This window comes from Lygodium microphyllum, chromosome 21 (genome assembly GCF_053477565.2).
Source record: "Lygodium microphyllum isolate KBCC chromosome 21, Lygodium_microphyllum_v1.1.10, whole genome shotgun sequence".
Classification (NCBI taxonomy): Eukaryota; Viridiplantae; Streptophyta; class Polypodiopsida; order Schizaeales; family Lygodiaceae; genus Lygodium; species Lygodium microphyllum.
In genome coordinates, this window is record NC_141155.1 from 39893756 (window position 1) to 39914792 (window position 21037).

At 41.0% G+C, this 21037-nt stretch overlaps 1 protein-coding gene across 1 annotated transcript; it reads right to left on the minus strand.

Annotated features, from left to right (window-relative positions):
- Nucleotides 1–351: 351 nt before the first annotated feature.
- Nucleotides 352–2059, minus strand: LOC148017909 (cysteine proteinase COT44-like). Its single transcript, XM_087661516.1, has 4 exons — nucleotides 1438–2059; nucleotides 982–1223; nucleotides 755–895; nucleotides 352–645 (listed from the first exon to the last, which is right to left on the minus strand). Exons 1-4 carry the CDS (start codon nucleotides 2057–2059, stop codon nucleotides 352–354), a joined length of 1299 nt encoding a protein of 432 aa, XP_087517642.1.
- Between the last annotated feature and the right edge of the window lie 18978 nt (nucleotides 2060–21037).

Consider the following 21037-nt stretch of genomic DNA (forward strand, 5'->3'; position numbering starts at 1 on the left):
CTAGGTTTTTCCCTTGTGCTCCCCAAGGGTTTTTTTCATCCACAGCTAAACCCTTAACCCTTATACGTCGAGTAGTCTGCGGGCTGCCAGGGCGTATTATGATCAGGCGAGATGTACAATAAAATTCAAAGGCACATAAACACGGGAATTTCTGGATTGCCGACTGTATCATCTTTCCACGAATGGCATTATTTATAGTACGATTGATTGCACTGTGTCGCTTCAGTAGTAGCTTATGCCCTGTCAGAATACACACGTTTTCGTCACTATTTTAAGTGACTGGATTATTTTAATTACAAAATATTTTCCAGCATCCTCAATGTACGCACTCGCCGAGTCGTCGTGATTGAATTACATGGAGAAGACCAGCTGGGGTTCGCGGTCACCGGGTAGTTCGACATAGCTTTTCAGTGAGGCTTGTGTGTTGACTACTGGATATGAGGGGAAGGAAGTGATCCCGCAAGTGCCGTGTTGGCTGCTCGCGCCACGCAGGATGTGAATGTAGCCTTCCATACCCCAGCTCTCGCTCCATGAGTTCTTCAGAATCCAAAAGTCCTTTCCATCGTCGGCCGTCCCATAGCCGACGACCAGCGCGGCATGGTCTATGTCATCGGGATCATCAGAGCAGCTACCGGTGAAGACACCCTGCCATATCATCAAACCATGCGATTCGTGAGAATGATATTATTGTGATAAGGCATCAACATTAAATTTCGATAGGGTGACCAAGTACTTGATATAATTTAGAACCTACATCACTGTAGAGCTGGAAATCCCGCGTCCCAGCATTGATGGCAACACTGACGGGCTGTCGCGCCACCGCACACATGAGTGCACTCTCATCGTCGGGCATGACATCTTCGTAGGAATCAATAGTCGCAACGATTCCTTGTTTCTGCAAATAATGACAAGACGTGACATCAACAATTTATAAGGTCTACGGAGCATGCATGATCAGCATGGGAGCTAGTGAAGATTTACCAGATGCCAGTTGCAAGCCCTTGCATATCCATTGCTACTGACGTAGGGGTACTCTTGCTCTGAGTTGATACCGCCGTTCTCCAAGACCCACTGGAAGGCACTGTCCATAAGTCCACCATTGCAACCATAGTTATTCTTGGAGCAGCTCACAAGCTCCTGCTCAGAGAGGCTGACGAGCTCGCCTGTCCCAATGGCATGGGCACCTTCGATGGCACCTGTGGTAGAGAATGCCCAGCAACTACCTGTAGTCATGTATACGGATTATTAAGGAAGACCGAGCAAGTTAGCAATTTTTAGGCAAGCACCGAGAGCTAGCTGTGCAACTGTCGCAGAAGTCGGAAGAAAGAAGCAAACCCCAGCTAGAGAGTGCTGTTCATGAAAAAAGATGAGGCCGGAACTGGCGTCATTAAAGAATGACGTAAATAAACACCTTATATTTTGAGGTCTGAGCCTTACCGCATCGCCCCTGGTCTTTGACAGCTGTGACTGCGCCCTTCTCTCTCCAGTCCACTGATTTGGGTAGAGCAGCAGCTTGGTCGCATGAAGCGTAAAGCTCTCGGGCGATCTTCTTCCTGGCACGAGCAGCAGCTTCTAGACTTGATCGAAAGCCTCGTCGCAGGTGCTTGAGCTTGAACTCTTCCAGGCTCAGGTCGGCAAACTGGTTCAAGCCTAGCATGTGCCCCCTCGAATGCCCCACGCTGCTGCGGACGCCTTCTATCAAGCGCCTGCTGTTGTGGTTATGGATATAGAAGAGGTTCTGCTGGAACAGCTGGTAGCGATCCTGCTTCTCTCCCTCGTACGCGCTGTAGTTCCTGGAGTGCTTCAGTGCCCACTCTTCGAACAGTCTCCACAGGCGCTCCTCCGACATCAGATCTTCGGGCTCGTAACTGCTAACTGATAACGGCAAATCACCAGCTCCATACTGATCATCAGGAGTAGCACTGGCGCTCCCGGTAGTGCAGGTCAATGAAGCAAGGAAAACCAGCTGCATCATCAGCAGTACTAAGCACAGCCCACGGGCACCGCTGCCGAGACCACGTCGTACAGTCGTCGTAACATCGATATTCATTCCAGCCATGATTCTTCGTCCACGGGAGTCAGCTTGTCACGGATGCTGTAGCTAGCCGTCCGAACTATTTAAAAAGCGGACTGCAAATACCGATCGGTTTTATGGGCGGTGTCTGGACTAGGAGTCCCGACTCTGCCGTTGTCGGTCGTTTGATGCTTTTCGTTTTGCGAAAACATATGTATTTGTTTACGTGTGTGTGTATAGTAAAGTTCTGAATATAGAGAGGAGAAAAAAGTAAAATCAGGACTTGGAAGAATAGCTCAAGCATGCCAGATGTACAAATGTTACAACTCTATGCATGTTACCTGAAGTGTAATGAATGTGAGCCTATGGAGGTGGTGTGCAATGGTTAGCATTATGATGTAAAAACACACTCTAAGTTGCGTGTGCAAGGGGTTGTCGCACATTTGGGTAGTGCACTTGAGTCATGCCCTAGTGCACTAGTGCATTGGCTTAGGGTGGTTACACACCGCCATTGCCCGCCCAATCTATGCCCAATTTGTGGGCACTGGAAAAGTTGACTCGGGCGGTCACTTGTCTGCCACCTGCTTACACATTGGGCAGTGGACACTTTTCGTTATCAATAAGTGTCCGTCCATCTTCCGTCCACAATAGTTTACACACCGGCCACCACCTACCACCGGACACTTCCTGAATCGCATGTGAATGAAGGGACGCTACGGATGTTGATCATCATTCTCATAATAATTATTTTTAGAATACTTGATTAAACACTTTAAACCGACTAATAAACCTTTAAAAAAAGTCACCAATAAAACTAAAAGCATGAATTTGAAGTTTTTCCTACCAAAGAACTCCAAGATTATGACCTTATTGCGTCGTTGCTTTCTGCGCCAATATATTTGTTTCTATGGTGACTACTATTCATGCTTTTGGAAGCTCATTCACTTCCAAGAGAGCAGGGGAGTTGAACCCCTTCCCCATGTTGTTGAGGCATGGCTCTACCGAGCTCTCTGCGGAAAGGTGGAAAGAGGGAAATTTCTTTAGCACACCACCCCTCTTTCCACCTGCGCTGCAGATGCAAGGATGACTGAAAACTTTAAAAAATCATGCAATGATGGCTGAAAATTACTTACTTGGATGTGATTGTGCTTAACAGTATGCGCTGAAAATTACTTACTTGGATGTGATTGTGTTTACTCACCATTGTCTTCGTCGTCCATCTCCTCCGCAGAGTCAGAATCACCAAATATTGTTCTCACATTTGCGCTCTCCCTCTCTCGATACATGGCTCGAGCAATGTTATCTCTTTGAGATGCCCCCCCAAGATGGATTGCCTCTTGTGATGGCTCCGCTGCTTGAGCTCTTTGTATTCCTTATGTGGTACATGTGTTAGTTAGCATAGCAACCTCTGCTAATCCATTCCTCGAACTATTTTGCTGGTCCATGTCTTGATGAGCAGCATTACTTTCTCTATCAAGTTCTGTTGTCGCTTCATGTATCCATGCATCATCAAAACCATCTCCATGCACAATGCATATATTATGTAGAACAATGCATGCTGCCACCATCTTTGGGACATTTTGTAAAAGCATGTCACATCTCTTTAACAATATATGAAATCGCGCTTTAAGGATGCCAAATGCCCTTTCAACTAGCATACGAGTACTTGATTGTATGTAATTCCAATAATAACGTTCCGGAGATAGCTTATCCTTACTACCCTTGAAGGAGGAAGCATCCAAAAGCGTGCAGGATAAGCACAATCGCCTAGTAGACAGTATTATCCCAGAGCTTTGTTTGTGCATCGTTTTCCTAGGTCTGAACGTTGAAAAACATTCCAATCGTGCATAGAACCTGCCCAGCCAACGTCATAGTCCCAAACAACACAATTGGCTGCCACGCTTATCTGTAGAATAATAGAGTGGAAGCCCTTCCTATTAAAATAATCTTCATGGTTCTCCCTTGGGGTAATGATGGGTATATGACTACCATCTACTGCACCAATAACATACGGTATGCCTCGAAGGGCTTGAAATGCACCAGCATATTTTTGCATTTTTTGTGGGGAAGGCCACTTTACATACATAATATGCAATCCAAAAGCACCCAGTGCATCACAAAAGTCCAAAACAGCCAGTTGTGTAAACGAAGTTGAGACTCCGTACAAATCGGCTATTAGTCCCAAACTTGAGCCGCTTGCCAAGCGATGCAGAGCCACACTGACCCGCTTCTCCACAGGTACTGCCCTTCTATAGTTCGTATTCTTGCGTCGCATTTGTGGTGCTAATTTCGCGACAAGATATTCAAATGTACTCCTGCTAACTCGTAACCTGCTTTTAAACATTCAGTTTGTATAATTCCCTAGAAGCCCCTACTCCATAAAAGTTTGTGGTCTTGGATAGGCCCAACATGATCGTCGATCGTGTCTTCGCTGACCTATCCTGGCTCGACGTGCAACATAACCTCGAGCCATGCACTCCATCAAAGTATGCAATAGCATGCTGTCATCGTCCCTGTCATCCAAATCACTCAAAAAAAGTTGAAACATTGCTATGACAGCAACTACAACACCGATGACAAACATTATCAAAAGACTTTCATCGTCCATTCACCTGTCAAAAGATTTGACGAAACTTTATGAGACACTTGAAGAGAGATGTAAAGGTAGAATAAAAAACTTGTTTTTTTATAAGTTCCAAATTCATCTACAGTTGAATTCATCGTTCCTTTTTAAGACTTTTGATTACATCTAATAGACCAGATACCGAGGAGGCAAGTGTATCCATGATAACGAGCTTGCGCTCTTCAAATGATTTTTTTTCCTCTAGGTTTGATTTTTGGTTGGCTAACATTGATCGGGCGGTGCTAGCCATGTCACTGAGAGACTCCTCTATCTTTCTACCCTTTTTATTGCGTGCTTCTTGGTTGGTTATTTGATCATGTACGATCTTTGAAGGCTCATTGGAGCCAATGTCTTCTTGGGTGTGGTCACCCTGATCATTGGAGACTGATGTATTATTGTCTTCTGACGAAGACAACCCACCAACAGATGAGGCATGTGCATCGCTAACAACATTGGCACGATTCCACATATATTCATCCACAATATCATATCACTGACAAATGATTCTACGATCATTGCCTGATATGGCATTGTGAGCCTTATCCTTTCTATATGACTCATAAACGCATCCCCAACATTTTCTGCATGCCTCACCATCTTTGTCAAACTCTAGAAATAGCGATGCTAGTTGGGTGGCAACCTTGGACCATATATCCACTCCTTCCTTTGGTGGCTTTGAGAACTCCACACTCATGGATCCTCGGATGTGAATGAGTTGTATTGTCCATGCATCCTTCCATTGTGCAAACGGTTTTTTTGTGGCTATTGTATGATCTTGTGTCTCAGGATCGTCATTCTGATTCTTTCCTTTCCGTGCCCTCTTTGGTTTAGGAGGTTTAGGAGCATCAGACTTTGATGATGTTCATCGTGGACGTTGTTTGGTGGCATTCTCGGAAGATGGCACCATTGGTTCTTGAGCTTGAACCAAGTTAACCTCTTCACATGAGTCCTGGTTGGTATCACAAGAACTTATTTCTTGTGGTTCTTGTTTTCGTGGTGCCGAGGGACCATGTTGAGGTCTATGTGCAACTGGACGAAGAATTACATTATTGTGTACTGTTGTGGGTCTCTCTATACCTAATTGTCTTGGTTGTTGGAAAGGTATGAATTGAGGAGCACAGGGATTGATCAAAGGAGGGTGGTTTGGAAACACATTTACAGGGATATTGCCAACGGCAGTGTGGCTTGGCATGTGGTTTGGAACACCCACACTTTGGCTCGAAAAGTACATGAAGTCATTATTGCATATTGCATCTTGGCTCATTTGAGACACGAACTGGTGAAACTCCTCCATGGGAGTGCTCTCTTGAGAATCCATTCTAATCGTCCACCTTACGCATGAAACTTGATTCATCATTTACAATATGTGAATGGACAAACAAGTTTATTATTCTTTACATAATGCACTCCATTTTTTTTATTTACATTTCAATAATTGATTGTAAGGTAACAACTATAGGATAACTCCGATTACATTGCAATTTATCTTACAATTAGAAAACAATATGGTTAAAGAACAATAAAGAAAAGGAAATGTTATACAGATACATTGATTCAAACAAAATGATGGGATGTATGTATAGACAAGAAGTTTTAGCCATTGTCAACTTGTTATAGATGCCAAACATATATAGCGGAACTAAGAAAGGATTCATTGCAACGATGAACATATATCAAACAATATGGTTAAAGAACAATCAAGAAAAGGAAATGTTACATATATAGCAGAACTAAGAAAGGATTCATTGCAACGATGAACATATATCAAACAATATGGTTAAAGAACAATAAAGAAAAGGAAATGTTATACATATACATTGATTCAAACAAAATGATGGGATGTATGTATAGACAAGAAGTTTTAGCCATTGTCAACCTGTAATAGATGCCAAACATATATAGCGAAACTAAGAAAGGATTCATTGCAACGATGAAATACTGCTAAGCAAACAAAAACCCTCAAATAAAACCTAAGTCAAATTGAAACTAGACCACATAGCAAGAGTTTAGGATACTCAAAATTTACAATAATACATTCCTACAAATACAATTAAATAAATTAATTGGTAGAACAGCAGTTGTAATGAGGGTCCACTCAAAAAGTTTCAAGATATTGTGGTGTTCCAAAGGCGTTGGTGCAGAAATTATGAACCTAAATAAAACAGGTAGTCAGCAAGGAATTCTAAATTTCAACTAATAATAAAACAGGCAGTCAGCAAGTGTTCTACTTTAGTGAGTACATAAATGATATTCATTTATGTTCATACAATTCTCCATAACATTATTCTTAATTGAAGCTTGATTGATGATTCCTGCAATGATTGCTATCAGAGATGAATAGCTATCAGAAATTGTTATCAGAGATGAATAGCAATCTCATATGTATCAGAAATTGGGAGAAGCCAAAGACAGTGGGGCAGCAGTACATGGAGGTAGAAACACAGGCATGCTGAAATGTTGCAGGCTTGAAACACAGGTTTTAAATGTTGCATGCACAACAGGCAAGACACGATATGACCATATAGCCCAATTAATGTTTTTGAATGATTAACACTTGCTTATAAGGCAAATCATGGGTTAGCTACAAACTCATCAGTCAAGGTCAATAGAATCACCTGTGAAAACATTACCAGGGTAATAAAAGAGAGAGAGAGAGAGAGAGAGAGAGAGAGAGCATACATGTGAAGGCTGTGAAGTTCTGATCTGATAAAGACCTCTGCCTCCGAGCCAGAGCTCTGATAAAACCCTCTGTTGAAGCTTGCGAATCACCTGTGAAGCCTACAAATTACATGCAAGCAATTGGCCATGATTAAACCCTGAACTGGATAAATTACATGCAAGCAATTGGCCATGATTAAACCCTGAACTTGTTTCTGCAAGAGAGAGAGACCTGGCTAGATGCATCATCATCAAATATGCCTTCCCACCTTCACGATGTGTATATTTTCATGCGAAGAGAGGGATGATGAATCCAGAAAAACACAGAGAGATGAACCTTCACGATGTCTACATTTATGCATGTGGTGAAACGAGCAACACATGGAAGCTCCTGTGTATCAACGGCTACCTGTGTGTCAACGGCCACAGGGTGCACCTACCTGGAGCCCACTCATGTGGGCAGAAAACAAAGCTCTGATGAGCATGGCGGCCGGAGAGATCATCATAGAAGGTGGAGCCAAATGGGCTGCAGCAACGGAAATGGGCAACGGGAATGGGCTGCTACAGCAACGAGAACCTGGGCAACGGGAAGCCCTCTCTCTGTCCTAGAGTCCACCATAGGCCAACAGAGGAGAGGCCAATCAATCGGTGAGATGAAGCGAGGACGAAACAAGATAGGGGAGCTCCCCCACCCTGCGGAACGCAGAAAGGGGGTGGGGGGAGCATTGAAGACCCTCGAAAGGGTGACACGCCGAGCGCCCCTAGTGTGTAAGAGGGGGGCACCCACTTTTCAAAATCCGGCCTTCTTATTGGCCAGATTACAGATGCTTGGGCGGCCGCAGACCGGTGTGTAACCACCCTTAGTAGACTTGCACTAGGATGTGATGGTGTGGTCTTTAGGTACACTAGTGCATAACAAGTATGCACCAGGGGTTGTGTGTAGGAGGGTGTGGAAAATGGTTGTATGAGGGGTGGTTGCTCTATGCACATGTGTATTGTGTACATGTGCACTACGTGCTAGTGCATGTGTACTATATGTATGCGCTATACACTATTGTGAACAATGTATAAAAGGGTGAATTAGGGTGGCTACATGGTTTGAATACGATCAAGGTATGTGGGGATGAATGTCCTAAGATAGCCTAAGATGGGATATGCTAGTGTGTATGTCCACACTGTGTAGTGCATTGTACACTAGCAGGTATGCATGCGTATGTATGGACCAATGCATGTAAACTATGCACATAGGTGACAGGTTAGTACACAATGTAGTGCACTAGGGTACTATAAAATGAGTGTGAAGGGATCAAGATGTGGGGGCATGAAAGGTGGGTGTACTATGGATTAGGGGTACAAAAGACATATACATGTGTACATTTGTGCATTGTATTTGTGCACACTATGCATTATGTAGTATGCACTGTGTGCTAGTGACATATGTATTGGTGCACTATATATAATACATTAGAATTGTGCGAGTAGAGAGTGTCCTACAATGGTGTCTGCCAAGTAGGTGCAAGATGAGTCAATCAAGTGAGCTTATGCATGGGCTACTACTATTGCACCATGCACATGTGCACTAACGTTGTATGTGAGGTTAGAGCTAGACTTGAGCATATGCACCAATGTGTATACACTATGCACTGAGCACTTGTTGGTCCATAGTGCATGGTGTAGTATACTATGGTAAAGGATAGGTGTAATGCAATAGTAGCCTTATGTGCCAGGCTATGTGCAAATTCATCTATTGATCTATGTGTAGTGAGCTATTGACAATACACTAGATGTAGTACACTAAAGTATCTTGTACACAAAGCACATATATTAGAATGGGGTACTTGTATAGTGGGATGAAGGTTGGGGTGGGGGAGGCCACCATATATAAACCATTTATATCACGTGCATTCAAAGGGTATTAGAAAATACCCTTTTCTTGTATGATGTAAGGTAATAAAATAGCCCCCTTTCCTTCAAGAAACTTATAATTATTTTTTCAATTGAAATTAAAAACCCCTTTTACAAGCGTAATCTTGTAAGTTTTATGAAATAAAACAACCCTTCCATTGATCACACGTGGTACACTTATATTTTTTGAGGTGAACCGCCTCGAGGTAGTGTGCTCTATGTGTGATGTTCCTAGAATGAGCCTTGGGGACCTGCGCAAGTGTGTCATAAGGTGTCAACTTCCTTATTCCTCTAACTCTCCTTGCAAATACACACACACACACACACACATAGAGAATAAATATGTGTGCAAGTTAGTGTCCCCTCTACGTGCAGGGAGATATGCATGTATACACATGTGCACTAAGGAAGCTTAATATACAATGGGTGAATAGATCATTTGTACTAGTACAAAATGCAATGTAATGGGGCTATCCTAATAGTGAAATGTGTACAGCTAGGTGCACTGAGCCACAAGCTAGAGTAGATAAGGATAACTGTCATCTAGCTATTATTCATGGGCAGTGTACCAACCGCATCTGCCAACTGACAAGTCGGTGACATAAATGCACAACGATCACCCTGGCATATCACGAGTGGAGCTCGATATCTCAACACTCCCCCTCAAGCTCAATCCCAATTCCTGCACACCAAGCAGGTCTCTGAACTTGTGCATCTTCTCTACGCCCAATGCCTTCGTAAATATGTCAACTATCTGATCCTCTGTGCTGACATAAACTAGATCAATAAGACCTAGTAAAACCCTCTCCCGTACATAGTGATAATGCACCTCAATGTGCTTTATTTCTACCATGATAGACTAGGTTATTTGCCAAGTGTATACTAGTCATGTTGTCACAATAAATGACAATTGGCCCATTTGTAGGCTGATGCATATCATAAAGTAGCTTATGCAACCAAGCTACCTCACATGCAGCCATTGCTGCACCCCTGTACTCAGCCTCTGTGCTCGACAAGGCAACTGTAGGCTGTTTCTTGCTGCTCCAAGTGACTGCAGCACTCCTAAAAGAGAACACATATCCACTGGTAGATCGTCTATCAGAAATACTACCAGCCCAATCAGCATCAGTGTATCCATGCAACTGTATCTGAATCCCAATTTCATAAAATAGTCCATACTGCAATGTGGACTTCACATACCTGAGTATGTGTCTAGCCGCATCCAAATGCGGTTTCCTTGGAGCCTGCATAAACTGACTTACCAATCCAACAGCATAGCTCAAATTTGGCCTGGTAATAGTCATATAAATCAAACTTCCTACTATGTACAAACACATAGTAGGGTCTTCCAAAAGCTCACATGCATCTGCGCTCAGCTTCACATTTTGCTCCAAAGGAACTGAAATAGGATTACAGCCTGTCATCCCATATTTGGACAGCATGTCCAATCCATACTGCCTCTGCAAGAGCCATATCCCACTTGGTGATCTAATCACCTCAATGCCCAAGAAATAACGCAGCTCTCCCAAATCCTTTTTCTCAAACTTCTGCTTCAATAGCATTTTCACATGAAGGATATCTTCATCACGGTCACCTGTCATAATCGAATCATCAACATAAATGACAAGTAGCATAATATCTTTCTCTGTTTTTCTCACATAAAGTGAGAAATCTTCCTTGGAAATCTAAAAGCCAATGGTGAAAAGATACTATCCTATCTTGTCAGACCATGCTCTAGGTGCTTGCTTCAAGCCATACAATGCTTTCTTCAACCTGCAAACAAACTCAGGATGAACAGCATGCACATAACCTGGTGGCTGCTCCATATAGACCTCTTCTTGTAAATCACCATGCAAGAAGGCATTCTTTACATCCATCTGATGTAAAGACCATCACTTTGATGCAGCGATAGCAATGACTACTCTTACGATTTCCATCCTTGCAATCGGACCGAATGTTTCTTCATAATCAATGCCATATGTTTGTGCATATTCCCATGTAGCATTTGCTTCCAAGGCATCCATTTCTTCATCCATGGCTTTCTCCCATTTTTCTTTTCCCATGGCTTGCTCAAAAGAAGTGGGTTCTGGTTCTTGTATCACTTTGACCATATATGCATAGTAAATGGCTATAAATCCATCATATTTCAGCCTATCCATAGGATACCTAGCTCTGGTAGACCTGCACAAAGTAGGTTCACTCCCAGGTGCTCTCAAAACATCCCTGGTCTTCCTTACTCCAGGTGTAACAATAGAAGGAATACCCAACTCATCATCAATGCTCTGTTCTGAGCCCACCATCCACATAAGAGTGACCTGCATTCACATCAAACATGGGCTGATCTACCTTCTCTTTTCCTTTTCGTGAAACCTGCATACCACTATCTGCATTGGTTTGAGGAAATTCTCCTGATCTCAATCTACCTTTCCATGGCGAAGAATGTGAACCACTGCTAAAGGACACTCCAGGTCCACTAATATTTTGTGACTGCTGTTGTGAATTCTGTGCAGCATTACCATTTTGTGCATCTACATCATCAATCACATTTACTGGTTTATACCAGCTACTCATCTCATTAAAAAAAACATCTCTACTCACTGTAAACTTACGAGTAGAAGGGTTATAGCATCTATACCCTTTCTGCTGCAGAGAGTAACCAATAAAGATGCACTTCTAAGCTTTTGGATCCAACTTGGATCTCAACTCATCTGGCACATGAACATAGGCAATGCAACCAAAAATCTTCAAATGAGAAATATCTAGTTTCCTACCAGTATACCTCTCCTCTGGAGTCATGCCATGTATTGCTGTAGTGGAAGTCTTGTTCATTATGTAGACTGTTGTAGCAACTGCTTTAGCCTAGTAAAAATCTGGCAAGTCTTTTTAATTGAGCATGGCACGAGTTACCTCTCCAATATGCCTGTTTTTCCTTTCTGCAATTCCATTTTGTTGTGGGGTATGACTGCATGAATATTGCTGCTTTATGCCACGCTCCTGCAGAAACCTCGCAAACTCATTTGAGAGGTACTCTCCCCCTCCATCTGACCTTAGGCATTTTATTTGCAGACCTGTTTCTTTTTCAACCACAACTTTAAGAATTTTGAAATACCCAAAAACTTCACTTTTCTTTTGCATAAAATACACCCAAAAATTTCTACTATAGTCATCAATAAAAGTGACAAAATAATGACAGCCTCCAAGAGATGTAGCTTTAGTAGTTCACACATCAGAGTGGATTAATTCCAATGGCTTCTTACTCTCTTGAACATGTCTAGGGAATGGTTTCCTTGCATGTTTTCCAAACTGACAGGCTTCACATACCTTATGCATTTCTACAACCTTGAATTTTGGCAATCTTGCAACAATATTTTGGGCTTGCATTGGTTTAAGTCACTGTACATTAACATGACCAATGCGTTTATGCCAGATATCAATATCTGCAACTACACCGATCCCATGTGCAAACATTGTTGTACTCAATTTAGGCATGTCTGCATCCAACGTAAACATTCTGCCCTTCTTCTTTCCTTTTGCTATCAAGCGACCTTTATTTTCCATATCCTCAACAAAGCATCCATGAGGATTAAATCTGACCTGCAAGCCCTGCTTAACCATTTGACCAACAGAAACCAGATTCTTTGTGATATTCGGGACATGAAATACATCTGACAGGTATTTCTTTTTCCCATCCTGCATAGACAAATGAAATTTTCCAATTTGCACAATAGGATGTGCAGTATCATCACTAGTCTCCACAAATCCTGGTTTTTTTCATTTTCCTTGCATCCTCCATCCATTCTGCATGACCTGTCATGTGGTTTGATGCACCTGAGTCAACATACCACACATTCTTGCTTTCTTCTACACTTGTCATAGAATTGGTCATGTGCTGCACCATAAATAAATGCTCATTTCTATCATCACCCTGTCTACTAGAAGATGCATAATTCCCTTGTTGCAATTTTCCATTCATGATGTCATTCTTCTTTTTATAGCAGTCTTTAGCCATATGACCCATTTTACCACAGTAGTAGCATTCAACATTGTTGTTTGCATTTCGGCCTCTTTGCCATCCACCACGACGTCTTTGGCTCCGCCTGCCTCTAGAGTTACCACGTCCTCCTCCGTAGGACTGGTTTTCTTGAGCATATTTTGATTTCTACCATGGCCTCCAGATCGGCCTCCTCTATCTCTGCCTCTACCTCTTCCAGCATTTGAGTAGAAGACAGCTTCTTTTGAAGTTCCTCCTGAAGAAGATGCACCACCATTTCTCTGCTCCTCAGAAATTAGAAGAGCAATCAACTCCTCAAAATCAGGAAATCTTTCACGGACGGAAATGGATGTTCGGAACTGTGCATAATCCTTTCCTAGACCATTCAAGGTCACAGAAACTAGATCATCATCTTCCCCTGGACCCAATGGAAGCAAGTGCATCTGCAATCTTCTTCACCTTCATGTAGTAGTCATTGATGCTCATACTTTCTCCTTGCACATTGTGTAACTCTTGCTTGAGTTGCATTTTCCTGGCTTGCGTATTTGTGCTATACATTTTTGACAAAGTATCCCATGCCTCCTTTGGCGTACTTGCATCTTGAATATGCACAATCATAGAGTCTGAAATGCTGATAGACAGCCAATACATAACTTTCCTGGCTCTCTCATGCAATGCTTTAAATGCTTGCATTTGCTGTTGATTGGGAATATCAAGAAGAACTGGTTCTTCTTCATTTCCTGCAACGAATTCCCAAGATCCTTTTCCCATAAGGAAATTTGTCATTCTGAACTTCCATGCTTGGAAGTTTTTCTTGTCAAGCTTTTCAGTGACAATCTATGAAAGAGAATCAGAGGCCATTACAGAACACTGCAAAAAATTCTGTCACTGCAAAGAACACAGCTTCAGCCTCACAAGGGAAAATTTGTAAAAGTGACGAAAGTGGTATTTGACCACACAGTCACTTCCTAGTGACGATTTTGCATCAACAGGCAACAAGGATGATTCTGTGACTCCCAATGTCTCTACGCATTGGCATTCGATGCAATTTCTACAGTAACTTTTCACCGACCTGTAGAACAGTGGTCACACAGCATAAAACTGGGCCTTTTCCTGAGTGCGTGCAGAAAACTTCCGCCTCCAAAAGAGGCCTCGAAATGGCCTCATATCAAAAAAACAGAGCAACCAAGGGCTAAAGCCCTATCCCGCAACATATACTGCCCTCTTGCTACACAGCGAAGGGCGTCTCAACCTGAGACAATGTACTCTTGCACTTTTCGATTGTGCTACCTGCTGCAGAGACTTGCTCCCAAAATAGAAAAATGAAAGCAACACTAGTCCTCTTGGTGCGCAGATCGGTCGCAGATAGCTCACGTGGTGAATCCCGGAAGGTCCCCAAGAACAAAGTACTCTACTTTTTAGCACAAAAACCCATGTAAAAGCAAGCACGACATGAAGCAAGAGACAAATTGGGTTCAATCTCCCCCATGCCTTGTATGAGCGCTTCACAAAGCATGTATTTAATGTATATTTCCAATCTTCATGCTCAAAAATAGCCCAATTACAAAAATATGACAAGCTTTTAGCTTTTGAGTTTGCTTTCTACCAAAAATAAGAAAATAAAGCTAATGGACGGTGCCCATAGAGTCTGGCACGCCCAATCTCAATGTCCAAATAGAAATGACATATCCAGGCGCATAAGTGCATACAAAATAATAATAAATAATCGATGTCTCAATAGACATAATAAAATATAGGTGTGGCGCTTATCAAAATATAGTCCAAAGGTCGAAAACCCGCTAGACTCCAATGCTTTCCTCCGCCACTGCTGCTATCTCTACACATCAACTGAAGCATTCACAATCGTTAGTAAAATAACACAATTAAACCGACAAAAGTGAATACCTAGCAGTCTTCAGCTACATAAATAAATCAACTGGTTAGAAATAAATCCTAACCTTAATTTATTACGAGTGCGCACTCTAAACTCATAAACGTTTATTAATTTAATATGCATTTTGCAGAATCACCCGCTATGGAATCACCCATGTACACACTAAATTAATGAAACGCCCGAAAAGGACAGGCGTCCCCATCAACTTCTCGCACAAAGAATCCTCTTTGCGTATGAGCCCCGGTCATCTAAGTTTACGGAATCCACCGTAAAACCTCACGGAATCCACCGTGGAATATGCCTCCTGGCATCACCTCTTACCAGAACACCGCGAACTTGGTTTGCTTTCTTGAGCTCCTTACCACGAACAAGGCTCTGATACCATGTCAAGATTGTAGGAGAGAAGGAAGGAGTCTCACTTGTAGCTTTCTTGCTTGCACAATGGGGGAATACACACAAAGATGGAGGCTGAAAACAGTTTTCCTCTTCTTAGTTGTGTAAGCCAAAAGAACTCAAGTACATAGAAATAGACGACCGCTATATATGGGTCTTAAACCAAACTCAACTAACTAAGGTGGCATACTAATTGAGCCACAAACTAGAGTAGATAAGGATAGCTATCATCTAGCTATTATTCATGGGCGGTGTACCAACCGCATCTACAACTGACAAGTCGGTGACATAAATGCACAACGGTCACCTTGGCATATCACGAGTGGAGCTCGATATCTCAATAGGATCTGCTTCAAGTTCATCTTCAGAGACTTGGCATTGGGCTGAGGAGATAATTCACCTATGGGTGGACATTGAGGGGGGGTGTTAGATATGCTCAATGCCCCACCCTCATAAGGTGCCACCAATGATCCATGGTGCTCAAAGTTGTAAGGCTCCCATTATGAGGAGAAGCCAAATGTGAACCCGCTCACTTGTATATCAGATGAGGTCTATGTGACCGGCTGGCAAAAAGCTGACCATTGTGGGCCTAATCTTTGGGTTGGACTGAGTAGTTAAGCTGGTATCAACTCGAGGCACATTGCATTGAGTTGTGGGGTAAGAGACTTAAAAGGGACCCCTAAAATATTCATTGGTCGACTAGTGGAGGCTCATATGGTAGGTCGATCAGGCCGACCTAACCGCCTTTGCAGGCTATAAAAGCTAAACCCTTCACAATCATTGATAATCTATCTTTCACCCATCCAGAGTTGTTCCAGCTAGCCTTAAGCTCTTTACCTATCTTCTGTCTAGATCACCATCTAAGGTTCACAGCGGAAGCATACGGGTGGACAGAGCCATCTAAGGTTCACAGTGGAAGCATACTGGTGGATAGAGCCATCTTTGTATTAGTTGTTTGGAGCTAAATAAAGTTTCTAATTCTCCTCTTATCTGTTGTGTACTCTCTATCTCTATCGCTTTCTCAGATTCTATTCGATGCGCCATGTAATTTGTTACACCTCTGCCATTTCCCAATTTATCAGTATGACTAAGTTGAGGATGGGATCCTAAATATTCTACCCCTAAATGAGTCTAGGTCATCTTTCATGGACAAGATTAGTTAAAAGAAATTTCATGCCCCCTAAATGAGTCCTCTAATATAATGAGTCCTCTAACATAATGAGTCCTCTAACTAAATGGACAAGATTAGTTAAAAGAAATTTCATGCCCCCTAAATGAGTCCTCTAACATAATGCATGTATATCATTACTTTGTAACACATATTAGACATTTTTGAAGGTTTCGAGTTACTTACCTTTAGGTTGCTAGCACATTTGGGAATTAATTTGGCTAAGAATTTTCTAAATTGTTTGGAAACTACTTTTTTGGCCCTAAAATGATTCAATCAACACTCCATGTAGTCTGAGCACTTTGCTAGTTTTCATCCTCCTCACAAGATAGCCCAAGTTAGGCATAGTAAAAAGCCAATCAAATAGAAGCATCTTCCCCATTGGTATCCTTAAAGTGATTACAGTTAACAATTCATTTTTTAAATTGGCAACCATGTCCCTTTCATGTAGTGGATACTCGACAATCTTGAAAAGAAACCTATCAAATGCCGGGGCAATTTCACCATCGATCATGAGCATTCTGCCACCTTCATGTACCACACATCCTTATTCTCCAGAGTATCAAAATTGAACTTATGAGTGCCTCAACATCTAGTTTAGCTTTAAGTTGAATTTTTCTTAAATAATATTATTTAAAAAATATTAAAGGTTAATATTAAATAATAATAATAATAATGTAGATGAATCAAAATGAATGATTTTTTTAAAATGAAGTAAAAAATAAATGTTAATATTACATAAAAATTTAAAGAGATAAAGTAAACAAAATTAAAAATCAATTATTAAAAATAAGTCCAATTAAACAATAATTATTCAGTAATATTAAATGAATTTAAGGTTTATATGAAATGAACTATTATTAGAAAAAAAAAAGTAAAGAAAATTGAATGATTTCTTTTAAAAAATTTAAACAATAAATATTAAATTATTTGAAATAATAAATATTAAACAAATTTAATAGAGTTAAATAGTTTATATATATATATATATATATATATATATATATATATATATATAAATGTAATGTTATATATTATATAAATGATATTAAATAATATATATAACTATGATTATAATAAATTGACCATTCCTAGGATATGGAGTGGACATTGATATTTTAATTTGACATCATTTCGTTTGAAGAGAAAAAAAATAAATTTCAAGGCATTGGATGCAAAAGGATAGAAGAAAAATATAGAAATTTTTCGTCTGATCTTATTTCTTCATCTTCTCTTCTCCCTTGCACTACATAGAGATCGCTCTTCTCAGTCTTCCCCATATCTTGAGAAAAATTTGCATTGAGCTTCCTTAGTCTTCACCAAACCATCAACTAATTCTCTCTCTTCTCTCTATATGTATTTTTGTCTCGCTCTTTCTGCAAAAAGTAAACCTCTCTCTCTCTCTCTCTCTCTTTCTTTGTGTGTGTTTCTAAACAAAGCTCATTAATTCTTTTACAATTTTTGGAGAATCCATAAGAAGCAAAGCCTTAACTTTACTAGGTTCAAGTGAAATATCATTAGCAGTCACTTCATGGTCCAAAAGTATCACTTTACTTCTTACTATTTTGTATTTATCAAGGTTTAATTATCATCCATCTTGATCTAGTTTGCCAAAAAATATCATCAAGATTTTCAGCATGCAAAACTCTAGAGCTCTTTATGTAAAAGTCGTCCATAAATACACACAAGGATCCCCAAATAGAAGGAGCAAATACCCTACCAACCCACTACTTGAGGATATATATAGCTTTAAGGTGCATAGTAGGTTACTAAAAAATATATAAGCATACCACACAGGTTTAAAATAAAGGATTCTAAAAATGGCATTTTTACACATTTTTACACACATAAGGATAGCATACAAAGGGGTTATTCACAAATTGAACAAAAAAGGGATTTTTTAATTTAGAGAAAATTAATGATACTCTTAAGTAGGCCTTGAAAGCACATTTTAACCCTTATGGAAAGAAAGAAAAAAAAAAAGACGTAGGGCAAAGCAAAAAAATCTGGACCAACTAAAGAAATAGGAGGAAAAAGGGCCAAAAGCACAAGGACAACCTTAAAAGTTCAGGGAATGTACAAATCAAGAAAGATAAGTTTTAAATGAAAAGGTGCACCTTGATTTTATGTAAGAGAGTACCAAGCATACCACACAGATTTAAAATAAAGGATTTTAAAAATTACATTTTTACACACATAAGGATAGCATGTAAAGGGGTTATTCATAAATTGAACAAAAAATTGATGTTTTTTATTTAAAGAAAATTAATGATACTCTTAAGTAGGCCTTGAAAGCACATTTTAACCCCTATGGAAAGAAAGCAAAAATAAAATTAAAAGGACGTAGGGCAAAGCAAAAAAAGGTGGACCGACTAAAGAAATAGGAGGAAAAAAGGCCAAAAGTGCAAGGACAACCTTAAAAGTTCAGGAAAAGTGCAAATCAGGAAGGGTAATTTTTAAATGAAACGGTACACCTTGATTTTATGTAAGAGTACCAGGCTCTCTCTTGTGCAATTTGTAAATGTAGATGGGCATGGATGAAGGCACAATGTAGATGGGATGTAGATGGGAAGGGAATAGGGAAAGAGGACCTAGGCTAAAATGGCCTTTCATGTAAAAAAGGGATGGGTGCCCGAAGGGGATTAGGGCTTGTATAAAAGACAAAATTGAATGAAAAAGCTCATTCTTGTGTGTGGCAAAAACTAACTCGCCTCTTCTTCTCCTTCTTCTTGTTCTTGCTTGAGCTTGTGCTTGAGAGAGGGAGTGTGAGGGAGTGAGTATGTGAGGGTGAGGGACTATGGTAGAGAAGCTCTCCATCTTCTCCTCTCTTCTTCTTCTCTTATCTCGCGCGTGGCAATGGAACTTGGATCAAGCTTGCTTGAGATTGCACCTTAGGTCATGGAGCTACGAGACAGCTTGTGGGAGGAGGCAAATCAATTAAGCATGAAGGTAAGCTCACTACACTTGTAGATGTGAGAGTATGCACGATGACTATGTGAGAGGTAGCCATTTCACTTGGGTTGAAACACTTTAAGCAATAAGTGGTCCGTGGGTCTTGGAGGTTGAGGGAGTGCTCCCACATTTTGGCTCCATTGCCAAGAAAAATGGATTCAAGCTATGAGTGCTTTCGTCGCACTCTGAATTGAGTATTCAAGTAGGGTTTGCTCCAAACCGATGCTTGAGATAGGTAGGAAGTGAGGGAGTTGAACAAGTATTTGATCTCCTTTGCAAGTAAGTTTTTCTCGTTTTGTGGATTTAGGTAAGTATGCTCGATTAGTGTAAGTGGTTGCTTATGATTTGGATGGATTTAGGTGAAAAAAATTAAGGAAAATAGATAAGCACATAGCAAGGTTTCTATTGTAATAGGAGGCCCAAAGTAGGGAAGAAACAAGGAAAAGGGAGCTTTAAGGCATTAAGACAACAAAGAGAGAGAAGGGGGAAGTAATGAAGCAAGAGAGAAGGGGTTTAAGAAGCGAAGAAGGCAAAGAGAGAGCTCATTTTTTTGCATTCAGTCAAGGGGGAGAGCTTGAGAGAGAGAAAGAGAGAGAGAGAGAGAGAGAGAGAGAGAGAGAGAGAGAGAGAGAGAGAGAGAGAGAGAGAGAGATACAGGGTTAGAAACCATTTCGTGATTGGTGATCTTCACCACTATGTCTTTGAGCTGTGCAAGTAAGCTGTGAGTGTGCCTTCGTGTTGGATGATTGTTCCCAAGATCATAGTTAAAGAATTGAACAAGGCATGTGCGAGATTTGGCAAGGTTTTTTTCATTCCAAAACTTTCGGCATTGTGCTCGAACAGATTCATAGTTGTCCAAGTCCCGCCACAACTAGGATAATTTGAATCCCTAATCTATTGGCTAAAACATACCAATCGGAGTCCTAGACAGACTTGAAAAATATTAATCGGCCTTGGATAGCCACTCAAACTCAAACAATTGACCTCGACCTCAGATGACCAAATTTGGACACTCAAAAGGAATCCGAGCACCCATTCATTCAAAATGCTCATACTTGGATAGTCTAAGTGAGACACTCGAACACTGTCACTTGGATACTAGCACTCAGAGAGATTATATAGAATCCAGATTCCATAAAATTAGACCTACCTCAATGAGGAGGGAGAGCCTAAGCCCAAGCTAGCCAAAACCCTAGTAGACCTATAGACATGTAGAATGGCTCATAGAGCCGACTAACTCAAGAATTGTGATCTAATGATTTAGGAATGACTATGGTCACTGACCATTAGTCACTTATCCCTCTAGAGACCCAAACTAACTAACCAGACCTGCTATCCCTTAGACCACACATCTAGAATGTCGTAGAGACTAAAACCGAGAGTGGCTATCATCCACATGAAGAAGCTCTAGCTAGTGGAAACTAATTCCAAAGAGTGTG

Coding starts and splice junctions, on each gene's coding strand:
- LOC148017909 (XM_087661516.1), bottom strand. CDS start 2,059: ATGGCTGGAATGAATATCGATGTTACGACGACTGTACGACGTGGTCTC. Junction 1,224..1,437: donor CAAAGACCAGGGGCGATGCG/GTAAGGCTCAGA, acceptor ACATGACTACAG/GTAGTTGCTGGGCATTCTCT. Junction 646..754: donor ATTTCCAGCTCTACAGTGAT/GTAGGTTCTAAA, acceptor ATGATATGGCAG/GGTGTCTTCACCGGTAGCTG.